Source organism: Coenobita brevimanus, chromosome 93 (genome assembly GCF_032717465.1).
Source record: "Coenobita brevimanus isolate Jiangsu-jjx chromosome 93, ASM3271746v2, whole genome shotgun sequence".
In the NCBI taxonomy this organism is placed as follows: Eukaryota; Metazoa; Arthropoda; class Malacostraca; order Decapoda; family Coenobitidae; genus Coenobita; species Coenobita brevimanus.
The window spans coordinates 56,041,852-56,069,491 of NC_137046.1; the positions used below are offsets into that span (position 1 = coordinate 56,041,852).

Sequence of the window (27,640 nt, forward strand, 5' to 3'; positions counted from 1 at the left end):
TGAAATTGTATTCATTTGGTACTGATAGTAGTTCAGAATCCTTGGTCTCTTTGTCGCATTGTATCACACCACAAGGGTGTTGAATATTTTTTTAAAACCTGTGGATTGCACAGTTACCTTTTTTTATCCCACCCTGTGATGCACAAAAAACGAAAAAAAAAAAAAAAGTTTTTGTTTATTGTAAACTTGAAGATAAACATCCAGGGCATCATCTGGTGAGGGAAAATATCTCTCGCTTTCTCTGTCTTTGCGTAATGCCGTGCATAAATTTGCATAGGGGTGTAGTGGGAAAAAAAAAAAAAATTAGTTTTGGTTTATTATAAACTTGAAGTAAACCTCCAGGGCATCATCTGATGAAAAAGAAAAAAAATCTTTCTCTCTCCGTCTTATCGTAGCACCGTGCGTAAGTTTGTGTAGGGGTGGAGTAGTTAGCTGTGATACATGGCCACTGGAAGGGTGGCACAGCCTGAATTGTGGCTCACAATGCGACACTACCCAGCCTGAGCTATGGCTCGCAACGCGATGCTACCCAGCTTGAGCTGTGGCTCGCAACGCGATGCTACCCAACCTGAGTTGTGGCTCGCAGTCCATGAGTTAATGGGTGTACTTGGCTGCAGTGATAGAAAAGAGAGGTAAATGTCCAAAAGAAGTGGAAAGCTGGGTCACACAGGGAAGGAAAGTGATTGGTGGAGCAGAGGCTTTAGTACAGTGCAGGTCTTCAGTGTTGCAGCTTCAAGAGGATTGCATGAAAGAGTTATAGTGCCCACATTAACAAATATATGTAAGACTTTGGTGTGTCATGAACATGAGAAGTCAGAATTTGAGCAGTGGAGATGGGGCTACAGTATTACAAAATGTATGTGTAGTACAGAGTCGATAGAGTAAGAAATGTAATTCATGAGAGATATGGAGTAAGGTGGTCTGTGAACTGTAGAGTTGAAGTGTTCTTGGGTGGTATGTTGATACGGAGTGCATGACAAGTGTTTGACCCTCCCCTACCTTTTTTTTTTTTTTCTGATAGGTAAACTGAAGCACATATGTGTGGATGATAATGCCTGTGAGATGGAGGCCAGATTCAAGGGTTGTGAATGAGTGTGTGGCCTGTTTTATTGGGCATGCTGTTGATTAGTTCTCTTTCTATCATGTTTTTCTATTTTCTTGCTTTCTGGACCGTGCCTCACCACACCAGTGGGTGGGAAATGGAGGTGGCATGACATTTTGTTTTTTTAAACATAAATTCTATTTTATTTGTGTTATGGTACTTTCAGTAGTTGCCTCATGAAAGAAACATGAACAACTTTGCACTGTTGTATATACTTCTTTGAAAGTATCTTTATTGCTCCACCATACTACAGATGCACAAATACTGTACATCACCATTACACTACATTTCTTCAAATCTCCAGCCAAGCCTGACCATGTTACAGATATTGAAAAAATATATCCCATTGGAACTTCCCATCTCAGACAGGAAGTAATGTTGCCACTCATCTCTTCACCAGTTCGAACACAAACTATGTACCTGACAGACAATCCACTTTGCGTTCATTATAATGCTGCCCCTCATTACATGTACCTCACAGTATGGGCAGTTCTTCATCCCTAGAATCTGGTGAATTATAGACAGAGAAGGATTGTGAAGGTTTTGCACATGTATGGTGTAGATTGTAAGCTGCTAGGTGCCGTCAAGAGATTTTATGATGGTAGTGAAGTATGTGTAAGGGTTAATGGGCATCAGAGTGAATGGTTCACGATCGGTGTGGGCATGCGACAAGGTTTTGTGGTGTCCTCGTGGTTGTTCAGTATATATATAGATGGGGTGACGAGAGAAGTAAAAACACAAATAATGGAGAGGGGGATGGTGTTGGTAATGAATGGTGATGGATGGAATATCTCAAATTTGTTGTATGCTGATGATGCAGTACTAACTGCAAATACCAGACAAGAATTTGGTAGACTAGTGCAGAGTTTTTTTTATGTCTGTGAGCGTTGTGCATTGGGAGTAAAAGCAGAGAAGAGTTAAGTGATGGTTACTGAGAGAGAAGGTGACTCCCAGCGTGATATTACAGTAAATGCAGTGAGACTGAAATTGATGAGAGAGTTCAAATACCTTGGAACAGTGATAGAAAAAAAAGAGGAAAATGTGCAAAAGAAGTGGAAAGTAGAGTGACACAAAGAAGGAAAGTGGCTGGTGCAGCGAAGGCCTTGATAAGAAACAGAGGCCTGAGTATTGCAGCTGCACAAGGTTTGCATGAAGGAGTGTTAGTGCCAACTTTAACATATGGATGTGAGACTATGGTGTGGCATGAAAATGAAAAGTCAGGAGTGAGAGTGATGGAGATGGGACTGCTGAGGACTGTATGTGGAGTACAGAGAGTGGATAGGATACAAAATAATGTGCATCATGAAAGATGCGGAGTGAGGAAGTCTGTAGACATGAGAATCGAAGAGAGTGTACTGATATGGTATGGTCATGTGGAGAGAATGGATAACAATAGTGCTGAAAAAGGTATTTCTGAGCGAATTTGAAGGAGGGAGGAGGCAAGATAGGCCAAGGAGAAGATGGAGGGATATGGTGGATGAGTGTGTGAGGAAGCGAGGTTTTTAAGTCAGTAAGGCTAGGGAACTGTCAAGAGATCGAGCTGGCTGGATGATTATTGTGAGGAGAAGCGTATGATTAGAGATTTGGCACCCTATTTTAATGTGACAGCGTCTGGATTGATTTTCTTGGATATGTTTATGTGAAGCTACAGAATGTGGTGAATGTTTTTGACATATCAGATAGAGCCAGGATTCCGGGGGCTTGAATGATGAGTGAATGGAGATGTGGTCCAGTGGATTGGCCAGATTTGGGCTGTCTGGACATTGCTATTCCTCACGCTGCCCTAAGCTGGGAAGGAAGGTCCGGATGATGATGATGATGATGTTTTTTAGTTTATTTTTGCTGCAACCTTATGATTATACTCAGCTTTGGAGAGACTTTTTAAATTAGAGGAGTTTGATACTGCCTTCATTAACCCCATCAGTACTTGAGGTCTACCCCATGTTAAATAAAAGATTTTGGCCACAGCAAAATACAGTACAGTGTACAAACATCATCTGATTGAAAGGGTTAAACAAAAGATCTCTGGCAGCACTCACCTCAAGTAATAAGAATTTTGCAGTCCATTTTGTTTGGATCACATCTATTTGAACCTTTGGTCACAACACTGTATTAACCAGTCATGGTAGATTTGAAGTGAAGTTACTGTACTTCATTCGTTTTGTTGCAGGTGTTTCAGATAGCAATGGTCAAATGGGCAACTGTGTTAATCTTATGTGATAGGTTGTGCAGTGGCTTGGGTAACCTTATGCATATTGAGGTTTTCTTGTAACAGTTATAATGTACTTATTTCATGATTTTGTTGAACTGTTTTGTGACTACACTAGGTTCTTAAGGTACAACACTCATGATTCCCAGCATGTTAGATTTTGAGCATGAACTAAGTTACTGACTCAGATGCCCTTCCACAGACAATCCTGGCAGAGTACCGAATTCACAATGCTGATGTAGTGCTCAAATATGATGCAACGGCTGATGACCTTATCGATGTTATTGAGGGCAACCGAGTCTACATCCCCTGTATATACCTCCTCAACAAAATTGGTAACTGACTGTTTTGTAGTGCCTCTGTTTGTAGAGTGGTATAATATTGTAATTATCAACATGATTCGGTATTTTTCATATGTGCATATTTAATGCAGTGGTTTATCATAAAGCTGCTCTTCAAACTATACCTCTTAACATCTCTCAGGACTTTTTCATGTCTTCCATGGGTGGATTTTTCTTGCATCTAGATCCATATTTCATTTACTAAGTGCAAGTGACCATCATCCACTTATTTGATGTAGTGTTGCGTACTTCGTCCTTCACCTTTATCTTTGTGTGTGTGTGCCCTCCCTGTATTTCTTCTATCCATCCCATGGCTCTCTCTCTCTCTCTGTCTCTCTCTTTCTCATTCTTTCCACACACACATTGACAAACTTAATGGTTTCCTGGGTCTGTTTAGTAACCACATAACCAAATAATGGATTGTTGTGAAGCCCTTGTTAACCCATGGATTGTGAGCCACAGCTCAAGCTGGGTAGCGTCGCGTTGCGAGCCATGGCTCAGGCTGTGCTTGCCATGCATCACCATTAACTACACCACTATGCAAACGTACGTATGGCACTGTGCAAAGACTGAGAGATTTTTTTCTTTTCACCAGATGATGCCCTGGATGTTTATCTTCAAGTTTATAATAACCAAAAACTTTTTTTTTTTTTTCTTTTTTTCACTACTCCCCTACGTAAACTTATACATGGCATTACGCAAAAACGGAGAGATATTATTATTTTTTTTTTCACTAGATGTTGTACTGGATGTTCATCTTCAAGTTAAAAAAAAAAAAAAAAAAAAAAAAAAAAAAAAAAAAATTTTTTCCTTCATTTTTTGCACACCACGGGATGAGATAAAAAAAGATAATTGCGCAGTCCACTGGTTAATTGAGTTGAGAGGCACGAATGCGACATCCATCCAGAAACTGAACATTCACAGCCCCCGAACCTGGCAAAGGAACATTGGTTTGCTGCATGGGACGGTCCTGCTGGGACGATTGCTTGTCTGGGATTGATGAGTCTGCCTGACTAGACAAATCAGGACTGCTCAGCAACAACAAGAACTTTAACAATAGCAACATTAGTTTCATTACTTTTTTTTTTTTTTTTTAAGTAATCATCAATCCATCCATCATCTAATCCTACGCTGTCCCACGAGGAACGTAGGTGCCTGGGGCTAGGCAAGTTGGTCCTGACATTTAAGATGAGAAAGACCAGCCTCAATCATCTCTGAGAGACATTACGTAAGCAATAACTCCAACCACCCCATGGATATAAACCTTTACCGGCTCAATCCGATTGGAGTGTCGCAACTACCCACTAAACCACCAGTTGCCATAATATGGTTATATGGTTACCACCCAGCATAGTAAATGGTTTCCTGGTGTACAGGAAACCATTTGGCTTGTCACTCAGCGTAGAATCACCTTAAGGCAGAAGGAACAGAAAAAATGAAGGAAAGAAAGACAGAAGAGAGAGTAAAGTCACTTGTAGGCAGAAGGACAAGGAAAGAATGAAGTAAAGAAAGACAGAAGAGGAAGGAAGGAAAGGAGGGAGGAGAGGAAAGGACAGACACCCGAGAGCAGAGCTACACTGAGTGAGTGGATGGCGAGTGCCCCCACGTAGCACTAACACCTAGGTTAATATTACCCAGCTTTTTATCTATGTATTACACTCGACCCTCGATTTCCCAGATTAAAAGGGGGGGAGACCAGTCCGGGAATCACAAAAGTCCGGCCCCATATACCATTCCCCGGACAATTACAACACTTTGTCCAAATTCTCCAATATTGTCCAGCAATTATTCCAATATTGTTGGGCATTCTGGAATGTAGGCAACCTATACCAATATAACTAACATACGCAGTAGCCTACATAAAGTAATAACACTGACAATAACAGTAATAATAACTGACACAATAGCAGTATTTTGCTAGGTACAACCCTAAGAATGGTTGTTTAGACAGTTGTTGAAGAGAATGTGAAGCGTATGATAGAATAAGATCAGAAAGCTGAGGAAAAAGAGGAAAATGAACAAGGAATGGATCACCACAAGGTGATCCAACCACTGATCACCTGACCGAGATACAAACACGCAAACCATCGAATGTGAGCTCGGTCTTGGACCGAATCGGCAATTTTAATGGGAAAATATTATAATCTTTATCACTACATAAGTTTGCACACCTGATTATATAAAATTTAGTAGAAAAATTTGTCCTTGATTTAATTATTAATAGAAAATCAGGATTCAGAGCAATAATTTCCTAGCAGAAGTCTTGCCTCTAGTCTAACAACTCACCTTGACAGACTTTTGTTTTGTGTAAATATCAATTAACAGTGTGGATACATTTTTTTGTACTCAAAATAAATATTTATGCAAAATAGAAGTCTGTCAAGGCGTGCTGACGATCTGAAGGGGAAATATCTGCTAGCATTGGTGCATTTTAGCACTGAAACCAAATTTTTAAATTAAGTTATATTGAGCACAATTTTTTAGAGGATTTCAGATAATTAGGTGTGTATGAGCCACTGTGGTGAAAAAAATTAAAATATATTCCAGTGAAAAGTGCCGATTCTGTATTTAGTCCCATTGAGTTGGGTGAGCTGATGACCTGAAGGGGAAATATCTGCTAACATTGACACATTTTAGCTCTGAAACCAAATTTTTAAGTTGTTATATTGAGTACATTTTTTTTTTTAGCAGATTTCAGATAAGTAGGTGTGTATGAGCCACCATGGCGAAAAAAATTAAAATATTTTTCAGTGAAAGTGCCAATTCAGTAATTAGTTGCACCGAGTTGGGTGAGCTAAGTGAGTAGGAATGGATCCCATTGACTTTGTCTGTAAGAAAATATATTTTTTAATTACTTATGAATTTGATTGTGTCCAACCCTTCCTTAACCCGTTAACTGCGCCTGCGGTATTTTGGAGGTGTCTGTGATGCTCAGACATAGGGATAAAAATGAAATTTCCCAAAGGTCAAATTTTGTCTTAGGAATTGAGAGAACACATGCCAAAAATATTAGCTCAATATTTACCTTGGTAAAGCCATAGATGAGCATTGAAGTGTCTGATTCCTTATTGGAATGTATGGTTTTCGTTTTCTTTTTCAGTTTTGGTTTTGAAGGCTAAAACATGCTTGCATGGGTTGGCCTTGGTCACCATTGCACTATATTCGAAATTCACCTGAGCAGTCAGGGCTGTATTAAGCAGTCGCACTCAGAACAGCCCAGGCTATATAGAGCAGTTAACGGGTTAAATTTTACACTGTTATGCAATAAACTATTTATAGTGGCATTTAAGAAAGGTAAGAGGCAAATGGGATATTGCCACAAGTTAGGAACTGGTGGCCTGAAGCAGGTTGGTGGCCAAGATGCATTTCGTATATGAAAATATCTTCTTGTGTGTGTTACAAATGGCCTTTATCGAGTCGAAGCATTGCTAAAATAATATTCTGATGTGCAGCAGACTGCTTATAGTTTTACATGAGAGAATAATGGCCGGACTTTTGTGAGAATCCTGGACTTGTACGGGCATTTGTCCAGCATTTGATAATATTGTCTGGCCTCAGACCGTGTCCGGGAAATCCGAAATTGGGGAAGTAGGGGTCCGCCAAATGAAGGGTCGAGTGTACTCACAAAATTGATACATATATGAGTATGGTTTCATAATTTTGAAGTGAGAAGTGATATGTGAGTAGGGACATTGTTGGGAGCAAATGTGAGTGCGGCTTGGGCTAGTGCCGGAAAGTCTTTGCCATGGCATCACTTGAAATGTATTGCTGTACCTGAAGTTTCTAATTTCATCATGGTGTACGATTGGTATTGTACTGTATTCATCTACAGTGGTTTGTTGTGGCGGTACAGTATGTGATGCAGGTTGTTATGAATTTATTTTTTTTTGTATTGGTTTTATATTTGGTTTAGCTGCTAGGATTCCCCAGAGCACTCAAGAGGGCCAACCTTGGGACCATCTGCAGTGTATTCCTGTTGAACCCACATTATAACATGGTCAGTTAACTTTAAATTGCATAACGTTACGGTCTGGGGCATGAAACCCCTTTGTAAGATGAGGGGTTCTTGTAGAAGTGTTAGGACAGTGGTTGAAAGAAGAATGCATTAACCCCCAAGCTCTGGGTGATGGTTATATCTGACACAAAATTGATGGATTGGGGCTGCTGGGGAACGGCTATAACCGCAAATGTTTTCGTGCCGCAGTTTGCTGTAGCTGCCACATGATCTCATCACCAAAGGGTGGGGATAGCCTCGCGGCAGCTGAGGCAAGAATACCTCATTTGTCTGTCTGACTTTGCCAGGTGTAGGACGATGTTTTCTTACATCACTCGTCTGATTCTGTTCCTGCCTAACGTGGACCCTTGTGTCATCCACCCCTGCCAATCCTCTTTCCAAGGACTGTAGGAAAGAGCTAAGTGATAGTGCCATAGGGCATGTCTTGGTTGCTACTGTGTCTAGTTTATCTAGTAATGGAGAAGTTATCATGTTGAGAGCAAAGTGAAAGTCGGTGTCATGCACACACGCACGAACACAACGTGACTCGCAGCCAGAAATTATGTTTACCCTTCATGTCCTTACTCATCAGTGCGACCAGCTGTAGACCTGGGGATGGTTTTATTCACAAGAAGAGTTTGTGAGTGAAATGGTTTTTAATGTTTCCCTGATTGCTATCCTTTCCATGATATTAACCCTGTTGTGTTTATGGGTGCGGTGCAAATTTCACCCACTTGTAACCGTTTGACGCAGGCTGCGTTTGTACACATTTCACCTGCTCGTTTTCATTCGATTCCGGTTGCATCAAACGACATGGCCCTTGTTTTTTTGGTTATAGAATGATTTTGTGTCCATTTCTGGGTGAGAACAACAAAGCATTACTTGCGTCCCTGTGTATCCCTCCTCCGTGATCAGCCCATGCTGCACCCAGTGTTGCCCCACTGCCCCAGTCAGTGTGCTATGAGCCTTGGTTGAGCTTAAGATAATTTCCTTTCGTGTTCCGTAAAATTGGCCCTAATTGACTTACAGTACAGTAATTCATTTTACACCAAAATGTAGCAAAATAAATTCCCATAACTTTTTCTCAGTAATGTGTCCCACAAAAATTATATTTCTTTGAGAAAAACAGAAGTAAATTAAAAAAATAAATGAAGGCATAATTTACATTTGTTTGATCTTTTTTTTACAACACCACGAGCAAGTACATTTATTCAGGATTACGGTGGAAAAAAATTATGGTTATTGAAGCATAAGTACGGAAGTTAGGATAAATTGTTTATGAACTATCAAGGGCGTTGGAATAGTGCGGTGACAGGGGGGGTCTCTCTGTGTGGGTCTTTAGGGTGCTGAGGCGCCGAGGCCTGCGTCCTGAGTACTCGCTTGCGGTAGGATGCAGCGTGGGTCGAATGGTAACAAGGGTTAAGGTTTGAAAACTATAGTAGGACTCGCCCACGTTTGCGGCTGTGGTGTGGCCCGCACCTGTGTACAGTGTTGCCACGTTTTCTATACCGTTATCTCTCTCTCTCTCCTGGCGGGAAATGTGAGCCACCCTGAGTACTTTTGATTCTTTTATAAGTTATTTATAATTGTGCTTTCATTTGTTAATTTGGTTTTGTTATATTTAGTGATGCCGACAATGCATTCAATGCATGCCCCTCTCCTGCCTCTCTCTCTCTCTCTCTCTCTCTCTCGCTCTCTCACCGACTGGGTGTGGAAGTGTTGCCGCTCGCGAGTGAATAATGTTTTTTTTTTTTTTTTTTACTTCGGTATTGGCATATGCCTACTATTTTGTCCTACATATTAGCTTATGATTATAAATGTGATTATTCCTCGTCCTTAAAATTATGGTAAAAGCCGGTAAATGTGAGCATTTTTCCCTAGCAACACCTGTATAAGCTATGGTTGGGTCTACGGAGGTACGTACTTTACCTTAGGCCAGATGGGTGTGTAAGTGTTGCCACTCACAAGAATTACATGAATTATTTCTTTTACTTTGGATATTGGCATATTTCTTCTTTTTTCAGGCTCATTATCTTATATCCATAACTGTGATATCATTACCCACCCTAAAACTACGCTAAAAACCATTAAAAGTGACTACAATTTCTTTTAGCAACACTGTACAATATGTATGCCATGTTTCTGTGTTACTGTATAAATATTTTATGCATAATAAGATTACTGTTGATTCATCCATCAAAATACAGAAGTGTAAGTTTTATTCATCTGAATTTATCGAATTTGTGATGCCTTGTACATAAATAGCTTCCGTTTCACATCGCAAGTTAGGGAAACGTGGCACCATTGTACACAGGTGCGGGCCACACCACAGCCGCAAACGTGCGCGAGTCCTACTATAGCAACTTTGGCAAAATGTACTGAGAGGGCGATAGTGGTATAAACAGCCAGGCACAGAGGGTTTAACCCCTAAAGTACTAATAGGATTGATCATTCCTTTTCCAGAATTTCACTAGATGATGAATAGGATCGATAGAGGAGCCTTTGTAAAAAAACTGCGGACACCAGGCTTCAGCCCGAGTGTGATGTATATTGATGCAAACCAATGAGAACTAAGTCCTGAGCAGGGAGGGGGGGAGGATCCAGGCCCCTGCCCATGGTGGGAGGGTGATTCCCCCACCTCCCTCTCGCCACCTTCCTCTACCCCAATAATTCTGTTCCCTCTCCCCCTCCCTCGCCTCTGACTGCCTCCTGTTTCCTCCCTCCCCCTCCCCCACCATCCTCCATCACGCCACTGTGGTTCCCCCCTTTTCCCCCCCTCCCTGTCTCCCTGGGGAGGATTATATCCCCCCCCTACCCACCCTCCACACCCCTGTACTCCCTCTCTGCCTTTCCTCTTTGTCTTGTGGTGTCTGTCTCCTACTTTTATACCCCCTACCACCCTTCCAGGCCTCTCCCCACCCCATCCCCCACCCCCTGCAATATGCTATCTGCTTACCTCCCCCCCCCCTCCCACCTAAAGTATTATACGTCATTGTTACTATTCATGTTGCGTGTTTTCATTCAGTACCAGATTATTGTTGTGTAATTGCATACACCAATGCACGAAACATAGAATGTATGTTTTTTCATGTATGTTTTTTATTTTGACAGCTACACAGCCGTGAGGGAAGGGGATGGAGGGAGGGAGGTGGGGAGGGGAGAAGTGTTGGGGGGGAAGGGTGTTAGGAGTGAGTGAGGAACACAGACATAATTATTTTGCATGCTATTGTTTGAAAAAAAATATATATATATATATATATATATACGAGGTGGAAAATTCTGAAGGAGGGTAGGACAAGAGGGGGGTAGCTCTAGCTTTTTTTTTCCCCTTGAAATTCTTACAGCTTCTTGATTTGACAGCTCTGAGGGGAGGGGATGTGGGGCAAGGGGTGAGGGGAGAGGGGATGGTGGAGTGTAACACCAAGAAAAAGGTTTTGCATGCTTTGGCACAATTTCTTTTTTATTTTGACAGCTACACAGCTACGAGGGAAGGGGATGAGGGGAGAGAAGGTGGGGAGGGGAGAAGTGTTGGGGGGGGAAGTGGGTTGGGAGTGAGTGAGGAACACCGACATAATTATTTTGCATCCTTTTGTTTGGGGGGGGGGGGGAAATGAGCTGGAAAATTCTGAATGGTAGGGGAGGGGGGTTGGGCAAGGGGGGAGGAAGAGAGGGGAGGTGATGGGTGTGGGTGAGGAAGGTAATGGGAGGGGAAGAATGAGGGTGGGATAGGGTGGGAGCACATAAAAAACTGGGGCTGCCCTGCCTGGAAGGGTAACTTTTTTCAACTTTGATGGGCTATAGCTCATGAACTGATTGGTCTAAAATGCTCTGGTTTGCGGCATAAGGTGTTTAAATCAAGCCCAAAACCTTGGGCATAAAACTTCTTACTTCTTTAAGAGTTGAAAAATCGGCTCCATATTCAGGTTTTCAGGGAAGTTCGGTCGATCAAATTGTGTATCCTAGGGGTTAAGGTCCATAAGGGTAGAGAGTTTGAATGGGTTCCAGGGGAACAGGGTCTGCCTCTCACTTCAAAAGGGATGGCACTTTTGGGGAAGGTGGTGGTTGAATTGATAGAGAGTGGCCTGCATTCCTAATGGACCTCGATTCGAATCCCTCCTTGGGTAAGGAACTGTTTAAGTATGTGGATTTCATAAAGCAGACTTTACTGATCTCCCAGAAGCCCGGCCAACATGTTGTATCAACTCCCCCTATAATAGCAATATGCCAGTCCTGTATGAAACAGCCCAAGCATGTATTCAGAAATAATGGACAGTGGGTGTTGGCACTGAAGTGGTGACATGCACTGTGTCCAGAGTCAGATCCACATTATGCTGCATCAGGGGCTACATTAACTTATAGGTGTGAAAATGGAGTGAAAGTGGAAATGAGGCTGTTAAGGAATGTATGTGGAATGTTTTTAGTTGGATGTACGGTCACTTTCGTTGGATATTCTGCCGATGGTTTTGTTTATGCACTTTTTTTTACCTGTATCTGGATCCTGGTCACCGTATTCATGGGAGGTTGGGTTAGGATGATGCTAATTATGAACAACTTTACTTTTCAGATCAGATAAGCATTGAGGAACTGGACATCATTTACAAGATTCCTCATTGTGTACCAATATCTGCACACCACAAATGGAACTTTGATGACCTCTTGGAGAGAATGTGGGAATACCTTAACCTCTGCAGAATGTAAGAAAAATGGCTTATTGTTATAATGACGTAGGATGATGGTCTTGAATCATTTTACGTACAGAATATGTAAACTTATCCCCAGTACAGGGTGTCCCAGGAGTTAAGTCCAAAACTTTTGGATATGATAAATGAGGGAATTCTAAGCAAAAAATGTTAAATGAACATGTGTCCAAATCTCAACTGTTACAGAGCTACAATTACTGATGAGCATTTATGCTAAATATGGAGGAGACCATTTTCGCCCATAAGGTCATCAGTAATTGTAGCTCCATAACGGTTGAGATTGGGACGCATGTTCGTTTAACATTTTTTGCTTAGAATTCCCTCATCTATCATTTTCCTAAGTTTTGGACTTAACTCCCCAGACACCCTATATATGTGAGATAACAGTGCTTAGAATGTGCCATATACCCTAAAATCTTGTTAAAGGGAGTTGTTAAGTTATGGGGAAATGGGGAAAGGCAAGCAGCCTCCCAGATTTTTTCCTCGTTGATCAATTCCATTCCTCTGAGATATATTTAAAGCACTTTTTGTGTGTGGTTTTATGCCAGGTCATCATCATCATCATCATCATCATCATCATCGTCATCATCCAATCTTACGTTGTTCCATTAGGAGCGTAGGAGCCCGGGTTAGGCAAGTTGGTCCTGACATTTAAGATGAGAATGACAAGCCTCATTCATCCCTGAGTGGCATTACATGAGCAATAAACCCCAACTGCTCCTTAAATATAAACCTACACAGGCTCAATCCGATTGAAGCACCTTAACCCCTTAAACGCGGCTGTGTACAGTCGTTCTTCCCCGAGTGGCGGTGTTGTAACGCGGTCTGAGTACCTGTAGGAAAATATTCGCCAAAAATCAGAGATTAATCCTAGAACATTATACTTGGTATGGCAGATAGTACTTACATTCAGCTTTCTCCAGAGACAGGTGTTGAGCCTTCGTGGACTACCCAAGGACTTGTGGAGACTTGCAAAGTTGGGTAACCAAATCTTCACTTTCACACCTCCAGCAACCCGGTTTCCCCTCTACCACAGCCTCATTCTGTCACAGTAAACTTTATACTACAACGTAAAGGTAGTTAGGAATCCGTATTTGTACAATAAGCACTGAAAATAAGGCTAAAATCAACGGAGCGTACGGCCGACATGCACTGTGGCGGCGGTCTTCCCGTCACTCAACAAACATTTCCATTTTCACAGCTAAAAACATGTATACTACATTATTTTCAATCATATTACTTCCCAAAAGATCACCACGGCGCGCTTTTTATTCTGCCTTACGTCCGCCACTTTATTCTCGTTCCTGTCGGCCGCTTACAGTGACTGGGAAGAGCTAGAACTCGCCATAATCTCACTTTGAAAGCCTGCAGTAAACTGACGCTAAACAGGGGCAAACCGTGAGAAAAAAAGCTAGTGTTACAACTGGGGAAACAAGCGTTTCCTAGTAGCATAAACTGCTTTTGAGAGGAGAGCGCAGATTTACAGTTCTGAGTGCTCAGAGCGCTGCCATGTATCACAGCCAGGCTGGCCGGGCCATGGTGTGGGGGGGGACGGGGGGAAAACGCGATATTTGGCAACAACTGAGGTCAGTAGTACAAAGGTAAAGTATGCTAGTTGTAGCTAGAGGGTGGTGGTACTGATAGACAAAACCAGATGGAGCCTGCTTACCCGCGGTTATTCAAAATTTACTCAAATCGCAAACGCGACGATCTGCTGTTATGTCCTTTGGGCCGACCATCGCAAATGCGACGATCCGCGTTTAAGGGGTTAATTACCCGCTAAACCACCAGGTGCCATAAGTTGGTTACCGTATATGGTTACCACCCAGCATAGTACAGTACACCCTCATTATCGACGTTTTTTTAATTGACGGATTTGATTATCGACGTTTTTTTTTCTCCTGGGAGTTAAATTATTATTATTAAAAAAAATAAAAAAATAAAGAATTGTATTGGCACCTCCTAGCAAGTTTGCGCGCCATCCCACCAGGTGTCTCTGGCTGCTCGCGGCATGTTCCCGCCGACCCAACAAACAACAGCATCAGTACACGTTTGTCTGTTGTTCTCATATCGTGTTCGGCCACATCTATCATGCTTTCGCGATCATCATGGCTCCAAAGCGCCCTTGTAACACTCCAACTGGAAATAAGGCAGCTAAGAGAGCAAGGAAAGTACTTACCTTGGAAGTAAAGAACGAAATATTACAAAAACTTAGAAGTGGAATGAGCTATGCAGCGGTTGGTCGCGAGTATGGCATGAATGAGTCCAGTGTTCGTGGCATAAAACGGAGAGAAAAAGACATTAAAGATGCTCTGGCTTCGTGCACACCAGGTTCGGCTAAAGTAACGATGCATGTGAGAGATGATGCCTTGGTGAAAATGGAAAAGGCACTGAATATTTGGATTGAGGACTTAAACCGCCGACACGTGCCGCTAGACTCCCAGTTCATCAGAAACAAAGCAAAACAACTCTATGCTCAGTTTGCTGGTGAAAGCAGTGGTGTTGGTGAAGATAATGGTGATGAAAGTGAGGCAGGTGAAAATAGTGATGAAAGTAATGATGATGGTGATAGGCCTAGTAATGTTGGTGCTTCTAGGCAAAAGAAATTTGCAGCCAGCAAGGGATGGTTCGAGAATTTTAAGAAAAGGTATGACCTACATAACATTAGGATGACTGGTGAAGCAGCTTCAGCAGATCAGATAGCAGGAGAATCGTACCCACGTGACTTTGCTGAACTTATAAGGGAGAAAGGGTACAGGCCTAAACAAGTGTTTAATGCGGACGAAACAGGCCTGTGGTGGAAGAAAATGCCTAAAAGAACGTACATTTCGAAGGAGGAGAAAAGTGCGCCAGGCTTTAAAGCAGCAAAAGATCGTATGTCTGTGCTGTTGTGTGGTAATGCAGCAGGACATATGATAAAACCCATGCTCCTGTATCATTTGTTATAATGTTAAAGACGAGTTGGATTTTTTGTCAATAAAGGATATTTCTTGCAAAAGTTAAGCAGAGATTAAATATGAAATATACGAGCATAAGGAGAGTTGAATTTTCCTAAAAGAAGATCCTAGCGAAAGCTAGGCTAAGATTCATCTTTGATCGCATAAACTGCCATACAGTTGTGAAAATTTAGGTCTGGGAGAAATGGAATATCAAGAATGAAAGGAAGCTCTTGAGAATGAAAGTAAATAGGAGAGCGTGGTCTCTCTGGTATGAGCTAACAGCACCACGCGTGTGTTGTGAAGATCGGTGCGAACAGCTGATCTAACGTAACACTTGCCTCACACTCTCAGTTATTAGAACATATGAATGACCACCACTGCTGCTTTCGTTTTTTTTGTTTTGTTTTTGTTTTTACACACACGGTTATGTAAACGTATGGATGGCTACAACTGCTGGTTTCGCCTTTTATTTTTAGATGGAGTGAGGTGTAAGTGGAGAGAGAAGTGATGATACAGCAGCCATTACAAGTTGAGGTCCAGTGTACGACCACTATGCATCAACATCAGAGATTATGCTATTTTTTCCATAATTCTTTACTTAATATAAGTAGTTTTATTACGATATTCAGTTTTTCAATTGCCTAACTAATTTATTTCTAAGAAACACTAAAACTAAACTGCATATTACATACGAGTGATTGAAGGGATACTAAAATATATAAACAAAGGGTACCTGACCAGACGAAAATCGGTATCGACGGTTTTAGGCATCGACGGGTATCTTAGGTACCTAACCCCCGTCGATAATGAGGGTGTACTGTAAATGGTTTCCTGGCATACAGGAAACCATTTGGCTTGTCACTCAGTGTAGACGTGCCAATAGACAGAAGGAAGAGGAAAGAGTGAAGGAAAGAAAGATGGAAGAGGGAACATAAAGTCACCCATAGCAGAAGAATGGAAAGAGTGAGGGAAAGAAAGACAGAAGAGGAAGGATGGAAGAGAGGAAAGGGCAGACACCCAAATCAGCACTACATCGGAACTAATGGTTGCAAGCAGTTCATGCTTGTATAGACAGTGTGTGTACACTATGTACATAAACCCACAAAGTCACCAGACTTACAAACCACTAGTACACATTATGCAGTAGAACCTCTTTGGTCCGGACCCCTTTGATCCGGATTTCTGTTAATTCGGACAAAATTTAAAGATAATAAGCTCCAAAAATATGTTGAAAGTACAGGTAATTCTAAAGTCATTTTCAGTATCGGCGCGGAAAGCGATTGTCATTCATTTAGTCTCGGATCACGCTAGGTCGCAACATGGGTGCCTGTTTAAACACACGCTAGCATTCGTTCCATCAACTAGTTCACCAACCATTTATATTTTTACGCTGTATTTCAAAAGTTAATCCTCCTTACCATGCCCCTTAATGCAAGTGTAGCTTCTGCAATGAATAAAGGTGTTAAAAGAAAGCATGTAACACTATGTATTGCAGATAAAGTGAAAATACTGGATAAATTAGAGGCTGGTGTTCCTCCAGGAAAACTCGTGAACGAGTTTGGTATCGCCAAACAAACTGTGTCGGACATCAAGAAAAACAAAGATAAAATTAGACAGCTTTAAAATTTGATGTTACAAACAGTGACTGTGGTGAAAATAAAAGAAAAACTCTAAAAATGCCACATATGTTAATAATTAACAAACATACCATATGTATATAGATAGTTTTTGGTATGAACTGGAGATTACCCTGATGGTCCGGACAATCTGCTAATTCGGACAACCCCTCCCCCCATATAGTCCGAATGAGAGAGGTTATACTGTACCTCAGTCTCAACTTGCTGCTTTTGGCATTCAGTTCTTTCTTTTTCTTTTCTCCTTTCCCCCCCACCCATTTATTTTTCTGAACCTTTAATGGTTTTCAGCTGCAAAGCAGTCAAGGTAACATCATTCTTTCACACAGAATCAGGCTGAACAGTGAAAGAAATCTTCAATGAAATTTTTCAGTGTTTTTTCCATCCATGTCAGATATCTTGATATTGACAGTAAATATTGGTATCTTTTCAGTTTGAGAAAAATTTCAAATATCGTCCATATATTGGTTTGATGAATTGTATCAGTAACAGCACTAGCTCCCTTGTGGTATACAGCACCTCACCAGAGTAGGACCAGGGTCCTTCCCCAAAGTGAGATGCAGGGAAATATGAGAAGGTTTGTCTCCCTGGTGGATGCCGGACTGGTTCACTCCATTCAGGGTGCACAGGGCCACCACATGTGGGCTGCTCGTCAGCACTTGCCCCTGTGTGTTTTCAGCAAGCTAGTACTGTAGGCTAGTGGTATTAAAATAATTTCCATAATTTTATCTTCAACATGTTCTTTCCCACAGCATATCACAGTGTCATTGTATACTTCCATGGCATTGGTACTGATGCCAGCACGAGGGTATCATGTACAGTAGGTGCAATATCACACTTGCCTCTAACACATCAGTGTGATATACATAGTTTCTGTGGCATGCCATGGACATTTTTTAGCATGGTACCCAGGTATAGCAGAATAGCACTGGTGTACAGTAGAGGATGATAACTTTTGTGAGTAACAATGCCTGACATGCAAAACAGATTGAAGCCTCAGTGGGTAGAAGTATGGGATTGATTAATGGAATTTTGGAGTTATTCAGTTGTTCATTTGTTATATACTTTGTTATTTTTTATGTTTCCTAACCATAGTCAGCAGATGCAAAATTTGAAATTGTGAGGTTCTTGGGTTTGCAGCCCGCATACACTAAGGACCGAGTAGATATTACACCATGTTTAACACTATTTCCTCCTTGCATCGAGATGGTATGCACTTTATACTTATTGAGTGATGTCTAATGCAGTGCTTTCAGTCAGGAATTACTCTCAAAGTTACCAAATTTTCTGGTGTGCTGTTTAGCACCTTTTCCCCCTTAGCTCAGTTAGCTTGAGTATTCTCTGTCTTTAATATTTTGCCTTCCCATCTGAACAGTTACACAAAACCTAAGGGTCAGTTGCCTGACTACAGCGCTCCGGTGGTTCTGAGAGCTGATAAGAAGACTGTAGAAGATTTCTGCAATAAGATTCATCGCTCTATTATCAGAGAATTCAAATAGTGAGTATAGTTGGTTAATGTTATAATTACTACCGTAGCCTGTATAGTATAGCATGGTTGTTCTAACCTGACCAGGCAGCTTGAAAGCTTGATTTGACTCATGTGCCTTTCCTCAAACCTGACAAAGATTGCTAATTCCTTTCAGGGTAGTTGATGGGCAAGTGTAGTCAGATAAGAGGGTTGATATGACTAATAACCAAGGACATTCATTAATGCCTCATAAGCTGGTATGGGGTCAAATACAAGAGACCAAATACAAATACAGATGCAGATACATTACAGGCAAATCCCAATTTATGATACCTCTATACCCCTAGATGCAGTACCCTGGAATAGTGATGGAGGTAGAAATACCACCCTGCCTTGCCTGTCAGAGGCCTATCCCCAGTTTTGTGATGGGTTTTGATTTTTTTTACCAATTTTGATGATAATTTAGACAAATTTTGTGTTTAGGTTGATTTATAAATTGTTTATAGACTTAGATTAATGTGTTTTAGTCATAGGTGGAGCGAACACTGTCATTTGGGGTATATATGGATTCTTGCCCATCAGACAAGGTACTAAACAGTGTGGACAACTAGGTGATTCAACAAAGAATATTTCTTGTGCAACCATTGAACTGTCATCCAACCTATCATGGAATACATAAGAAATTTTAAATTAATATTAAAATTATGAAAACCTCTGAGAGTTCCATGCATTGATGAAAACTGTTCATTTGTCATATACAGTAGAAGTCCTATTTTTCGTCATCTATGGGACCAGGCAAGTGTCGAAATATCAAAATTGCCGAATTATCAAAAACCCTACCCACTCAGTACCTTATATGTTTCGGTGAACATTATCATCACTACTCATATCATTACAAATGTGTTTGGAGACAGTACTGTATACTGTTTGATACTGTACAATACTGTAATGAATACAGTACTATACATGAATATGAAAAATAAAGAAATTAGTGAACATACTGTATATAAATGTAACGATACAGTAGGCCTACAAGTTCACATGCACTTACCTAAACTTATAGTAGGTTCCTTATTTACATATGTACAATAGAAGGGGTTGATTGGAGTCTGCTAGTGCTGGAAGAAGTCCCCAGCAGTAGAGGGGACGAAAAAAATTGGAAAATATGCCGAACGATCAGAGATTTTCGTAAATGGGACTATTTCTCAAAACTGCCGATATATCAGATTTGCCGGGGAATTAGATGCTGAAGAATTGGACTTTTATTGTACTTTGTTCAGGCTGTTCAAGGAAAAAAGTTTTAAAAATGCAAAGGAATTTTTAAATAAATGTTGGAAAATAAGAGAGAAGAAAATAAAGGAGCTCAGCAACCAGAACAGTAGCTAAAATGACATAAAGAGGTGGCGTTGAAAAAGCAATCCTGATCGCATCATCGATTGCATTCCTCGTCAAGAGAATTCCCTGTCAAAACATCAGCGATTCTTCGTCATTCATACACTATTATTGTGCATAACAGATGTTTATTTAATTGTCCCAAGACCATCTGATGGTGGGATTGTATACAGTGCTGCTTCTTCTTCTCTACCAAGTTTGAATACAAGTTGGAGATCGCATTCGCCAGTGACCTTGACTGGGTACAAGCAAGACGGGCACTGGTTTTAGTCTTAGGTTAGCTTCTTTTGCAGCAGTTAGGCCATTTAGATTGGCTTTAAACTTCTTATTGGACTCATTTGGATGGATTTAGGACTTGGTTTGGGGGGGCGGGAACCCAAAAATAAAAAATGCATGCTTTTACTTTTCATGTTAAATCTACCTCGAGATACGATACCCTGCCTAGTGATGGGTTTTTACTTAACCAATTGCATCGTTAAACTGGGGTTTGCCTGTAATTTGTCAAGAGGCAAATACAAACACAAATACTGATTTTACTGTATGTGCAAGTACAAATACAAATACGTAATTATTGTATTTGACCGTATGTGAAGCTAAGATGACAAATCTTAGGATCAAATGCAAGAGCAAATACAAATATGCAGCTTTTGACATTTTCAAGTACAGTTACAAATACAAATATTGATTTTACTGTACAGGCATAACCCGGTTTAACAGTGCAATTGCTAAGTAAAAACCCATCGCTAGGCGGGGTATCATACCTTGGGGTGGAGGGATGGAGTGGAGAGGTATATGAGAGAGGGGGGTGTGAACTGAGAGCAGAGCAGGGAAATGGCGGGGAACAGGATGACTTGGAGGTGATTTGTTTGTGGCCACCCCATATAAGGGATTAAGGCATCTGGCAATAGATAGACAGATATAGATAAAGTATGGGGATGCATATCTGAGCTGTGAGTTTCCCCCCCAGCCAAGTCCTAAACCCACCCAAATGAGTCCCCAAAAAAGTTTAAAGCCAATCTAAATGGCCTAACAGCTGTAAAAGAAGCTAACCTAAGACTAAAACTAGTGCCTGTCTCACATGTACCCAGTCAAGGTCACTGGAGAGTGCCATCTCCAACTCGTATTCAAACTTGATAGAGAAGCAGCAGCAGCAGCACTGTATACAATCCCATCATCAGACGGTCCCGGGACAATGAAATAAACATCCGTTATGCATAATAATAATAATGTATGAATGACAGAATCGTCCAAGGCACAAATTGTTGTGAAGGAGAGTCGTTGATGTTTTGACAGGGAATTCTCTCGATGGGGAATGCGATCGAAGATTCGATTGGAATAGCCTTTTCAATGGCCCCTCTTTATGTCGTTTTAGGTACTGTTCTGGTTGTTGAGCTCCTTTATTTTCTTCTCTCTTATTTTCCAACATTTATTTTGAAATTCCTTTGTATTTTCAAAGCATTTTCCCTTGAACAGACTGAATTTAAACACATGATTTATCAATTGTTGATGCGATCGGGATAACCTTTTCAACAGACCCTCTTTATGTGGTTTTAGCTACTGTTATGGTTGCAGAGCTCCTTTATTTTCTTCTCTCTTCTTTTCCAACTTTTATTTAGAAATGCCTTTGTATTTTCAAAGCTTTTTTCCTTGAACAGCCCAATTGTAAACACATGATTTATCGATGTCACAGTTTTCATCAGTGCGTTCATATTTATTACTATTTATTTAAAATTATTATTATGTATTCCGTGATTGGTTGGATGACAGTTCAGTGGTTAAACACGAAATATTCTTTGCTGAGTTGCCTAGTTGTCCACACTCTTGTACCTTGTCTAATGGACAAGAATCCGTACCCCAGCTATGACTAAAACACATTGTCTAAAAACAGTTTATAAATCAAACACAAAATTTAAGTCTAAAATATCGTTAAAATTGGTTTAAAAAACAAATCAAACCCCATCGCAAAACTGGGGATAGGCCTACGATAGGCAGGGTAGCATGGTATTTCTACCTCCATCACTGTTCCTGGGTATCGCATCTAGGGGTATCATAAATCGGGGTTTACCTGCATTTGCAAGTACAAATTAGTTAGGCTCATTGAATTTCATGCAGCCACAACTTCATATTTAATCCATGGATTGCAAACCACAGCTCAGGCTGGGTAACGTTGCGTTGCGAGCCACAGCTCGGGCTGTGCTGACCTTGCATCACCGTAAACAACTTGGCCCCTATGCAGACTTATGCAAGGTGCTACGCTAAGATGGAGAGAGAGAGATTTTTTTCTTTTCACCAGATGATGATGCCCTGAATGTTTATCCTCAGGTTTATAATAAACAAAAACTAAAAAAAAAAAAAAAAAAAAATTTCCTTCCTTTTTTGTGCACCATGGGGTGGGATAGAAAGAGGTCATTGTGCAATCCACAGGTTAAGTTGTTGGAGTGACCCAGCTCTCTCAGATAAAAACAAATTGACTGTAGTAACTAATGGGACTCATTCCTACTTTATTACTTTTGTGTATTGAGTTTCATGGAACCATGACTTGCATTAAGGAGTTATGGAATGACCCAGTTCCTTAGTTGAAAATAAACCAAATATAGTACAGTTGTTAAATTTTAAGGTAAGTTCTTTTTACCTACATAATGAGGTGCCAGGTATACAAGCTGGATATTCTTTGTGTGTTATTGTTGCCCTTCTTATTCACCCTTGGCCTACCCGTACTGTGTGACTTTGTATCGTATTATTTATAAAGGCTCCAACTCGCTGCATGTGTCGGCCTTGGTCACCTAATGTCGGCTTTCCATGCAGCTCAATCTCTGTCAGCCTCCTAATTCAGTCCCTTATCGCTGAGGTCACACTTTGACCGTGTCCCAGGTTGTCAGTCAGCTCTAATGTGACGTTCACACTTCTCACCTCCTGCACCCAATTGTCACCCTCCATCCTCTCGTCATGTCCAAACCATCTCAGTCTACCAATTCTCACATCTCCAATTCATTGTACCCTGTACTACGATCCTTCCTCTCAACTCTCAACCCTTCAGTCACAATCCTAGCTCCCACAGGCCTCGCACTCAAGGATGCACTGCTCATTCATCTAATTGTTGTCAATTCTGTACATTTGAGCCTACAAATACCTGTTACACCAAAGTTTTCCTTATTTTTCTTTACTACTTATTTTTTTCACTTTTCTGATTTACACTGAATACTGTACACTTCCTCACACACCCACAGAGTATCATACTGGGGCACTTTGGGTGGTGATGCGATGGTGTTGATGCATGGGAGCCACAAAAGACTTAAGTGAATGAGGCAAAGGGACAGTAATGCTGCGTTAAAGTTGCACGTGACTTAGCCGACTACGCCATGACCTCAGATTTTGATGCCTCAGAGGACTCTTCCAAGGCATCAGAAGGTTAGAGGAAGAACTTGGGTGGTGGAGGGTTGTCAGGGACACTCAAGTGGCAGCAAGGACCTATGAGAGGAGGCACAGGATGGCAGCTGGGGCATGTCACTGTACATGGTAATCTCCTTTCTCAGGCTTCGTCTCTCCACTCAACAGTAACGGTGCTGTAATTTCCAATTCCCTCCCAGTCACACTTTCACTCAGTCCCTTCATTGCATGAGTAGGAGACTTGACAGGAGTGGTGCTGGCAAAGGCCAGTCTGTTGGTGGCAGCAGCCAGAGAATTGGACAGTGTGGAATAGGAAATCATCAATCCTACCCTTCCCATTTCCCAAGGAAGACTGGAATTGTTGTTCACGCTCCTGCTGTTTGCCTGCATCACATACTGGGCACCTTAGAAAATGAAAATTGCTTAAGATGCTGGCGGGAAATGCAAAACGTCTATGTCCATCATGTGAGGTGCACAGAACACCTGTTTTTGAATGGCACTGTTCATCACGTGAGCTTTAGGGGTTAGGTTTCATTTGTTCCCCAATGAGATTTACGTCTGGGGAATTCCTAGGCCTCGGAAGTGCATTCAGATGTTGATCTGACAGCTATTTCATGATGTTCTTTGCCTTGTGACAAGTCGCATTGTCCAGCATGAAGAAGTTATAGTTGTGGGTTGCATAAGAATTGAGCATGTGGTCATGGAGAACTTCACTGTAATGATCTCCATTCATCACAAAGTTCTTGGGAAGTTCATAAAATCCACCTCACTCTACCTTTCCACTGAAACAACCTGAAATCATAACTGAGTCTGGGTGTTTCACTTGCATTTGCACATAATGGGGGTCATGGGGATCATGTGTGAGGGATTTCTCAACTTGCCACACCTCACTGCATTATGCTTGAATGTTGACTTCTTACTCCATAATATCTTTCTCCATAAATCAGCAGTAAAATCCTTGTATTTTGTTTCAGAATTGAAGTGCTTAGTACAGTAAGCCTTGCTGTGGGATGAGGTTCTGTCAGGTGAATGCCTATTGCATATAATTTATCGCATAGTGAGGTCAGTACTTGTATAACATGGGTTGAGTGGGGATAGGGAGGGTATCTTTGACCAAGTTACCCAAATTCTAAAAAAAGAGAGAGAAAGAAATTACCCTTTCAGGCTTGCCCTCAGTAGCACCATTCTTTCCAATAGGGGTAGCATCCTTCTCAGACATGATTTCCAAGTCACAAGTTTCAATATTTCACAAGCAGTGGTGTTTCAGTGGCCTCACACAAACAAAGTGGAATGAAAGACAGACGATCACAGCGAATGAAAACACTGGAAGGCCATCTTTTCTCAGTGAGCTGAGTGGGAGGCACTGTGGCTTCTTTGGAGACACAGTTTCCAAGTCACAAGTTTAAGTATTTGTAATCACTTCACATGATACTGCCCACTGCACTATTTGTAGTCACTTGCGCTGGTATTTAAGAGTGGTGTTTCAGTGGCCTTTCATACACAAAGTGGAATGAAAGACAGACAGTCACAGTGAATGTGAACACTGGGTGGGCCATCTTGACCTAAACAGCTGACTAGGAGGCAATGTTCTAGCGAATTCACAGTCAGTTCACCATTGTTACTCTGAAATGGGTCTAACTTTCTGTTCATTGTTGTAGTAATTTATCATTTAACAAACGTATGTATAGCAAGACCTTACTTGATGCATCTTGTAAGGCAGCAGGGCAAACAGTGTAACATAAAAAGAGAATACTGGTTGGTTGAACAACTTGCAACAGAAATTCTCCCCAGCATGTCCCATGCAGCACTGAGGAGGTTTACAGTCTTCCAGCATGTACCATTTTGCATTGCACCGAGGAGATTTACAGTCTGTCATCTTGAGAACACCAAGGAGAGTTGCTAAGTACCACTACAGTGACTTGCGAGTGTTTGGTGGGCTGGGAGACGTGAATAGTCTGAGGACAGTCTTCCATACAAAAAGGACCCCAAATTCTTTAGACTTTCCACAGTCACTGTACGTACCTCAACATGCTCTGCTACGCATTGTTATTCCACTTCATTCCTCCCATTCATATCTGCCCACCTTACTCATTTCATCTAGTTCTGAAAAAAACTGAAATGAGATGCCTCAGAATCCATTGAACAGATTGGGCTGATTTTGGCAGGTACATGAAGATGATGAGTACCTCTGTGTACCAGTACGTTGCTGCAGTGTCTCTGTCTTTGCAGTACAATGTACTTCTAACATTGTTATTGTAAATACCAGGTACCTTCTCTGTACAGTGATGTAATGGACCTCAGTTCAATGGAATTTTGGAAATAGTACTAAATCTGCTGCTTCTGAGGTATCTGTTTCAGCAGCACAACTTTTATTTTGAAGAGGCCAGTGAGTTGCAAGTTGACATTACCATTCTGTCTGTGTTTTAGCCAGAGCAGCTCCATTTTCTCATTGTTACCTGTTTATTTTGTCTGTTGTCACATAATGCTAGTTATCATCATAGAGTTAGTACAAGTGATTAACCATGGCCTCCGAAGAACAGGGTTTTGTACAAAGGGAATGAGTGAAGCAAACTGTGCTTCAGAATTTTCAAATGATAAAGAAGCTTGAATTTGCTGCTTCATTAGCCTCTGTTAGGAGTATTGTATGAACTGCAGCATTAAAGACCCATGGGTGTTCCTGGCATAAAAGTTCAGTTTGTGTAAACTACTGTCTCTTACTTGTCTTCTCAGTTATTTGAATTTAACTAGCAGTTGACAATGAACAGCCTTTATTCCCTGTTAATCCGCTATATCAAGGGTTCTCACACTTGGCTTCCTGGGTGGTGTGGTGGTAGAAGTCGTGTGCTGGAGAAGACCATGCGTTTTCAAATCCAATATATGACTGAAAGATTTTTCTAGGGTGTATAGTGTGTCCAGGGTCATAGGCTGATATGCCCTTACTCCATGAATATGGTGATGTTGAGCATATTCTAGTTTGTTCGTGCATCCCTCCAGTGGTTTTACTCAGCTTAAGAAGTAATTTTGAACCGGAGGGGATATAACTTAATTAATCCACTAAGCAGTCAAGAACCTTCCTTCATTGAATATGAATTATCTGTTGATAATAAGAGCACAATACATCGTGGGGCTGAAGAGGTTAAGATTTGGACTATGGTGGCCTAGTCTTGGATCCTCTCATGGGCTGGCCATCATATGCCCAGAAATTATTTGGTCGTTTTATCATTCATTTTCTCCATCCCTTTTTACCCCACTATCACTGTCATGACCCTCACAAGCATGAGTTAGCCCTTTCACAGTATTTTTATTGAATTCTGTTAACATCCTTGGCAGTGGCTGGTATGCAGATGATATAATTGAGGTTTCTTTTCAGTGCCCTGGTGTGGGGAAGCTCTGTCAAGCATCAGCCACAGAAAGTTGGGAAGGAACATGTCTTGAATGATGAGGATGTCGTCCAGATCTGCAAGAAGGTTTAGCACACCCCACAAACGTGAATAGGCTCAAAGTGTTTCATAGTGTTTATTGAAATTGTTATGGGGAGGATTCATTTGCTTGAACTTAAAAAAACAGTTAGCTGCTTTAATGTGGCCTTTTACTGTTTGAGTTTTTAATATAAGATCAAAGGGCTTTACTGTAGATCGTTCCACCATATTTGAACTTGGAAAAATGGATTAGGATGATGATTAATAGTGATGAGAAAGTGTTGGATACATTATGCAATTATATAAAGTACAGTACTGGTATTTTTATCTTTGGGCTGTTGTCAAGTCATGGTACAGTATCTTATTGAAGAAGGCTGTGATTTAGAGATCTAGGGGCGGCCCAGTCTTGACTTGGCTACAATCCCTCATTCCTCGTTACTCTGCCTGCTGCACGTACTCCTTGGCTCTCTCTCTCTCTCTCTCTGTCTGTCTGTCTGTCTGTCTCTCTCTCTCTCTCTCTCTCTCTCTCTGTCTCTCTCTCTCTCTCTCTCTCTCTCTCTCTCCATTTCACGTATGATCCTCCTCCTCTCTCATCTCCCATCTGCATCACTCTCGTGTATCCCTTTCTGTCCTTTTCATGTTTCAAATGCAAATACCAGTTGATGGCTACATTTATTTGGATATATTAAGGCTGTGGTAACTTGCACTTGTGCTTTTGAAGGTTCAGAATAAAGTAAGTTTACAAATTTGCTGTATAAGTTTGTCAGTAGCACTATAATACCTTGGTATAATATGCAGATATATTGTATTTTATATTACCATAGAGATTGGTTACCCTTCCAGTACTGTAATTGTATTACAGGCTGTTTCATACCTCATATGACAGGTGAAGTTGGAGGATGTTCTGCCTAAGGTTTCCATTCTCCTCAAGTATTTGCCTTTACAGTCACTAAATGTGCAAAGATACAATATATGGAAACCCTCATTTTTTTTTAGTTATTTATGACTCCCATGTAATTGTTAGGGCCGATATGACCACCTTGGATGCTACATTA

At 41.1% G+C, this 27,640-nt stretch overlaps 1 protein-coding gene across 1 annotated transcript in view; it reads left to right on the forward strand.

The window, feature by feature from the left end:
- The window catches only part of 128up (GTP-binding protein 128up), an 87,288-nt gene extending 59,957 nt beyond the window's left edge, over positions 1 to 27,331 (forward strand). Inside the window, exons 6-9 of the mRNA XM_080282454.1 lie at positions 3,514 to 3,646; positions 12,211 to 12,340; positions 18,295 to 18,417; positions 26,537 to 27,331. Coding sequence (XP_080138580.1) covers positions 3,514 to 3,646; positions 12,211 to 12,340; positions 18,295 to 18,417; positions 26,537 to 26,639 — 489 coding nt within the window. The 3' untranslated portion in view covers positions 26,640 to 27,331. The remainder of the gene's footprint in view (positions 1 to 3,513; positions 3,647 to 12,210; positions 12,341 to 18,294; positions 18,418 to 26,536) is intronic.
- Positions 27,332 to 27,640: the final 309 nt, after the last annotated feature.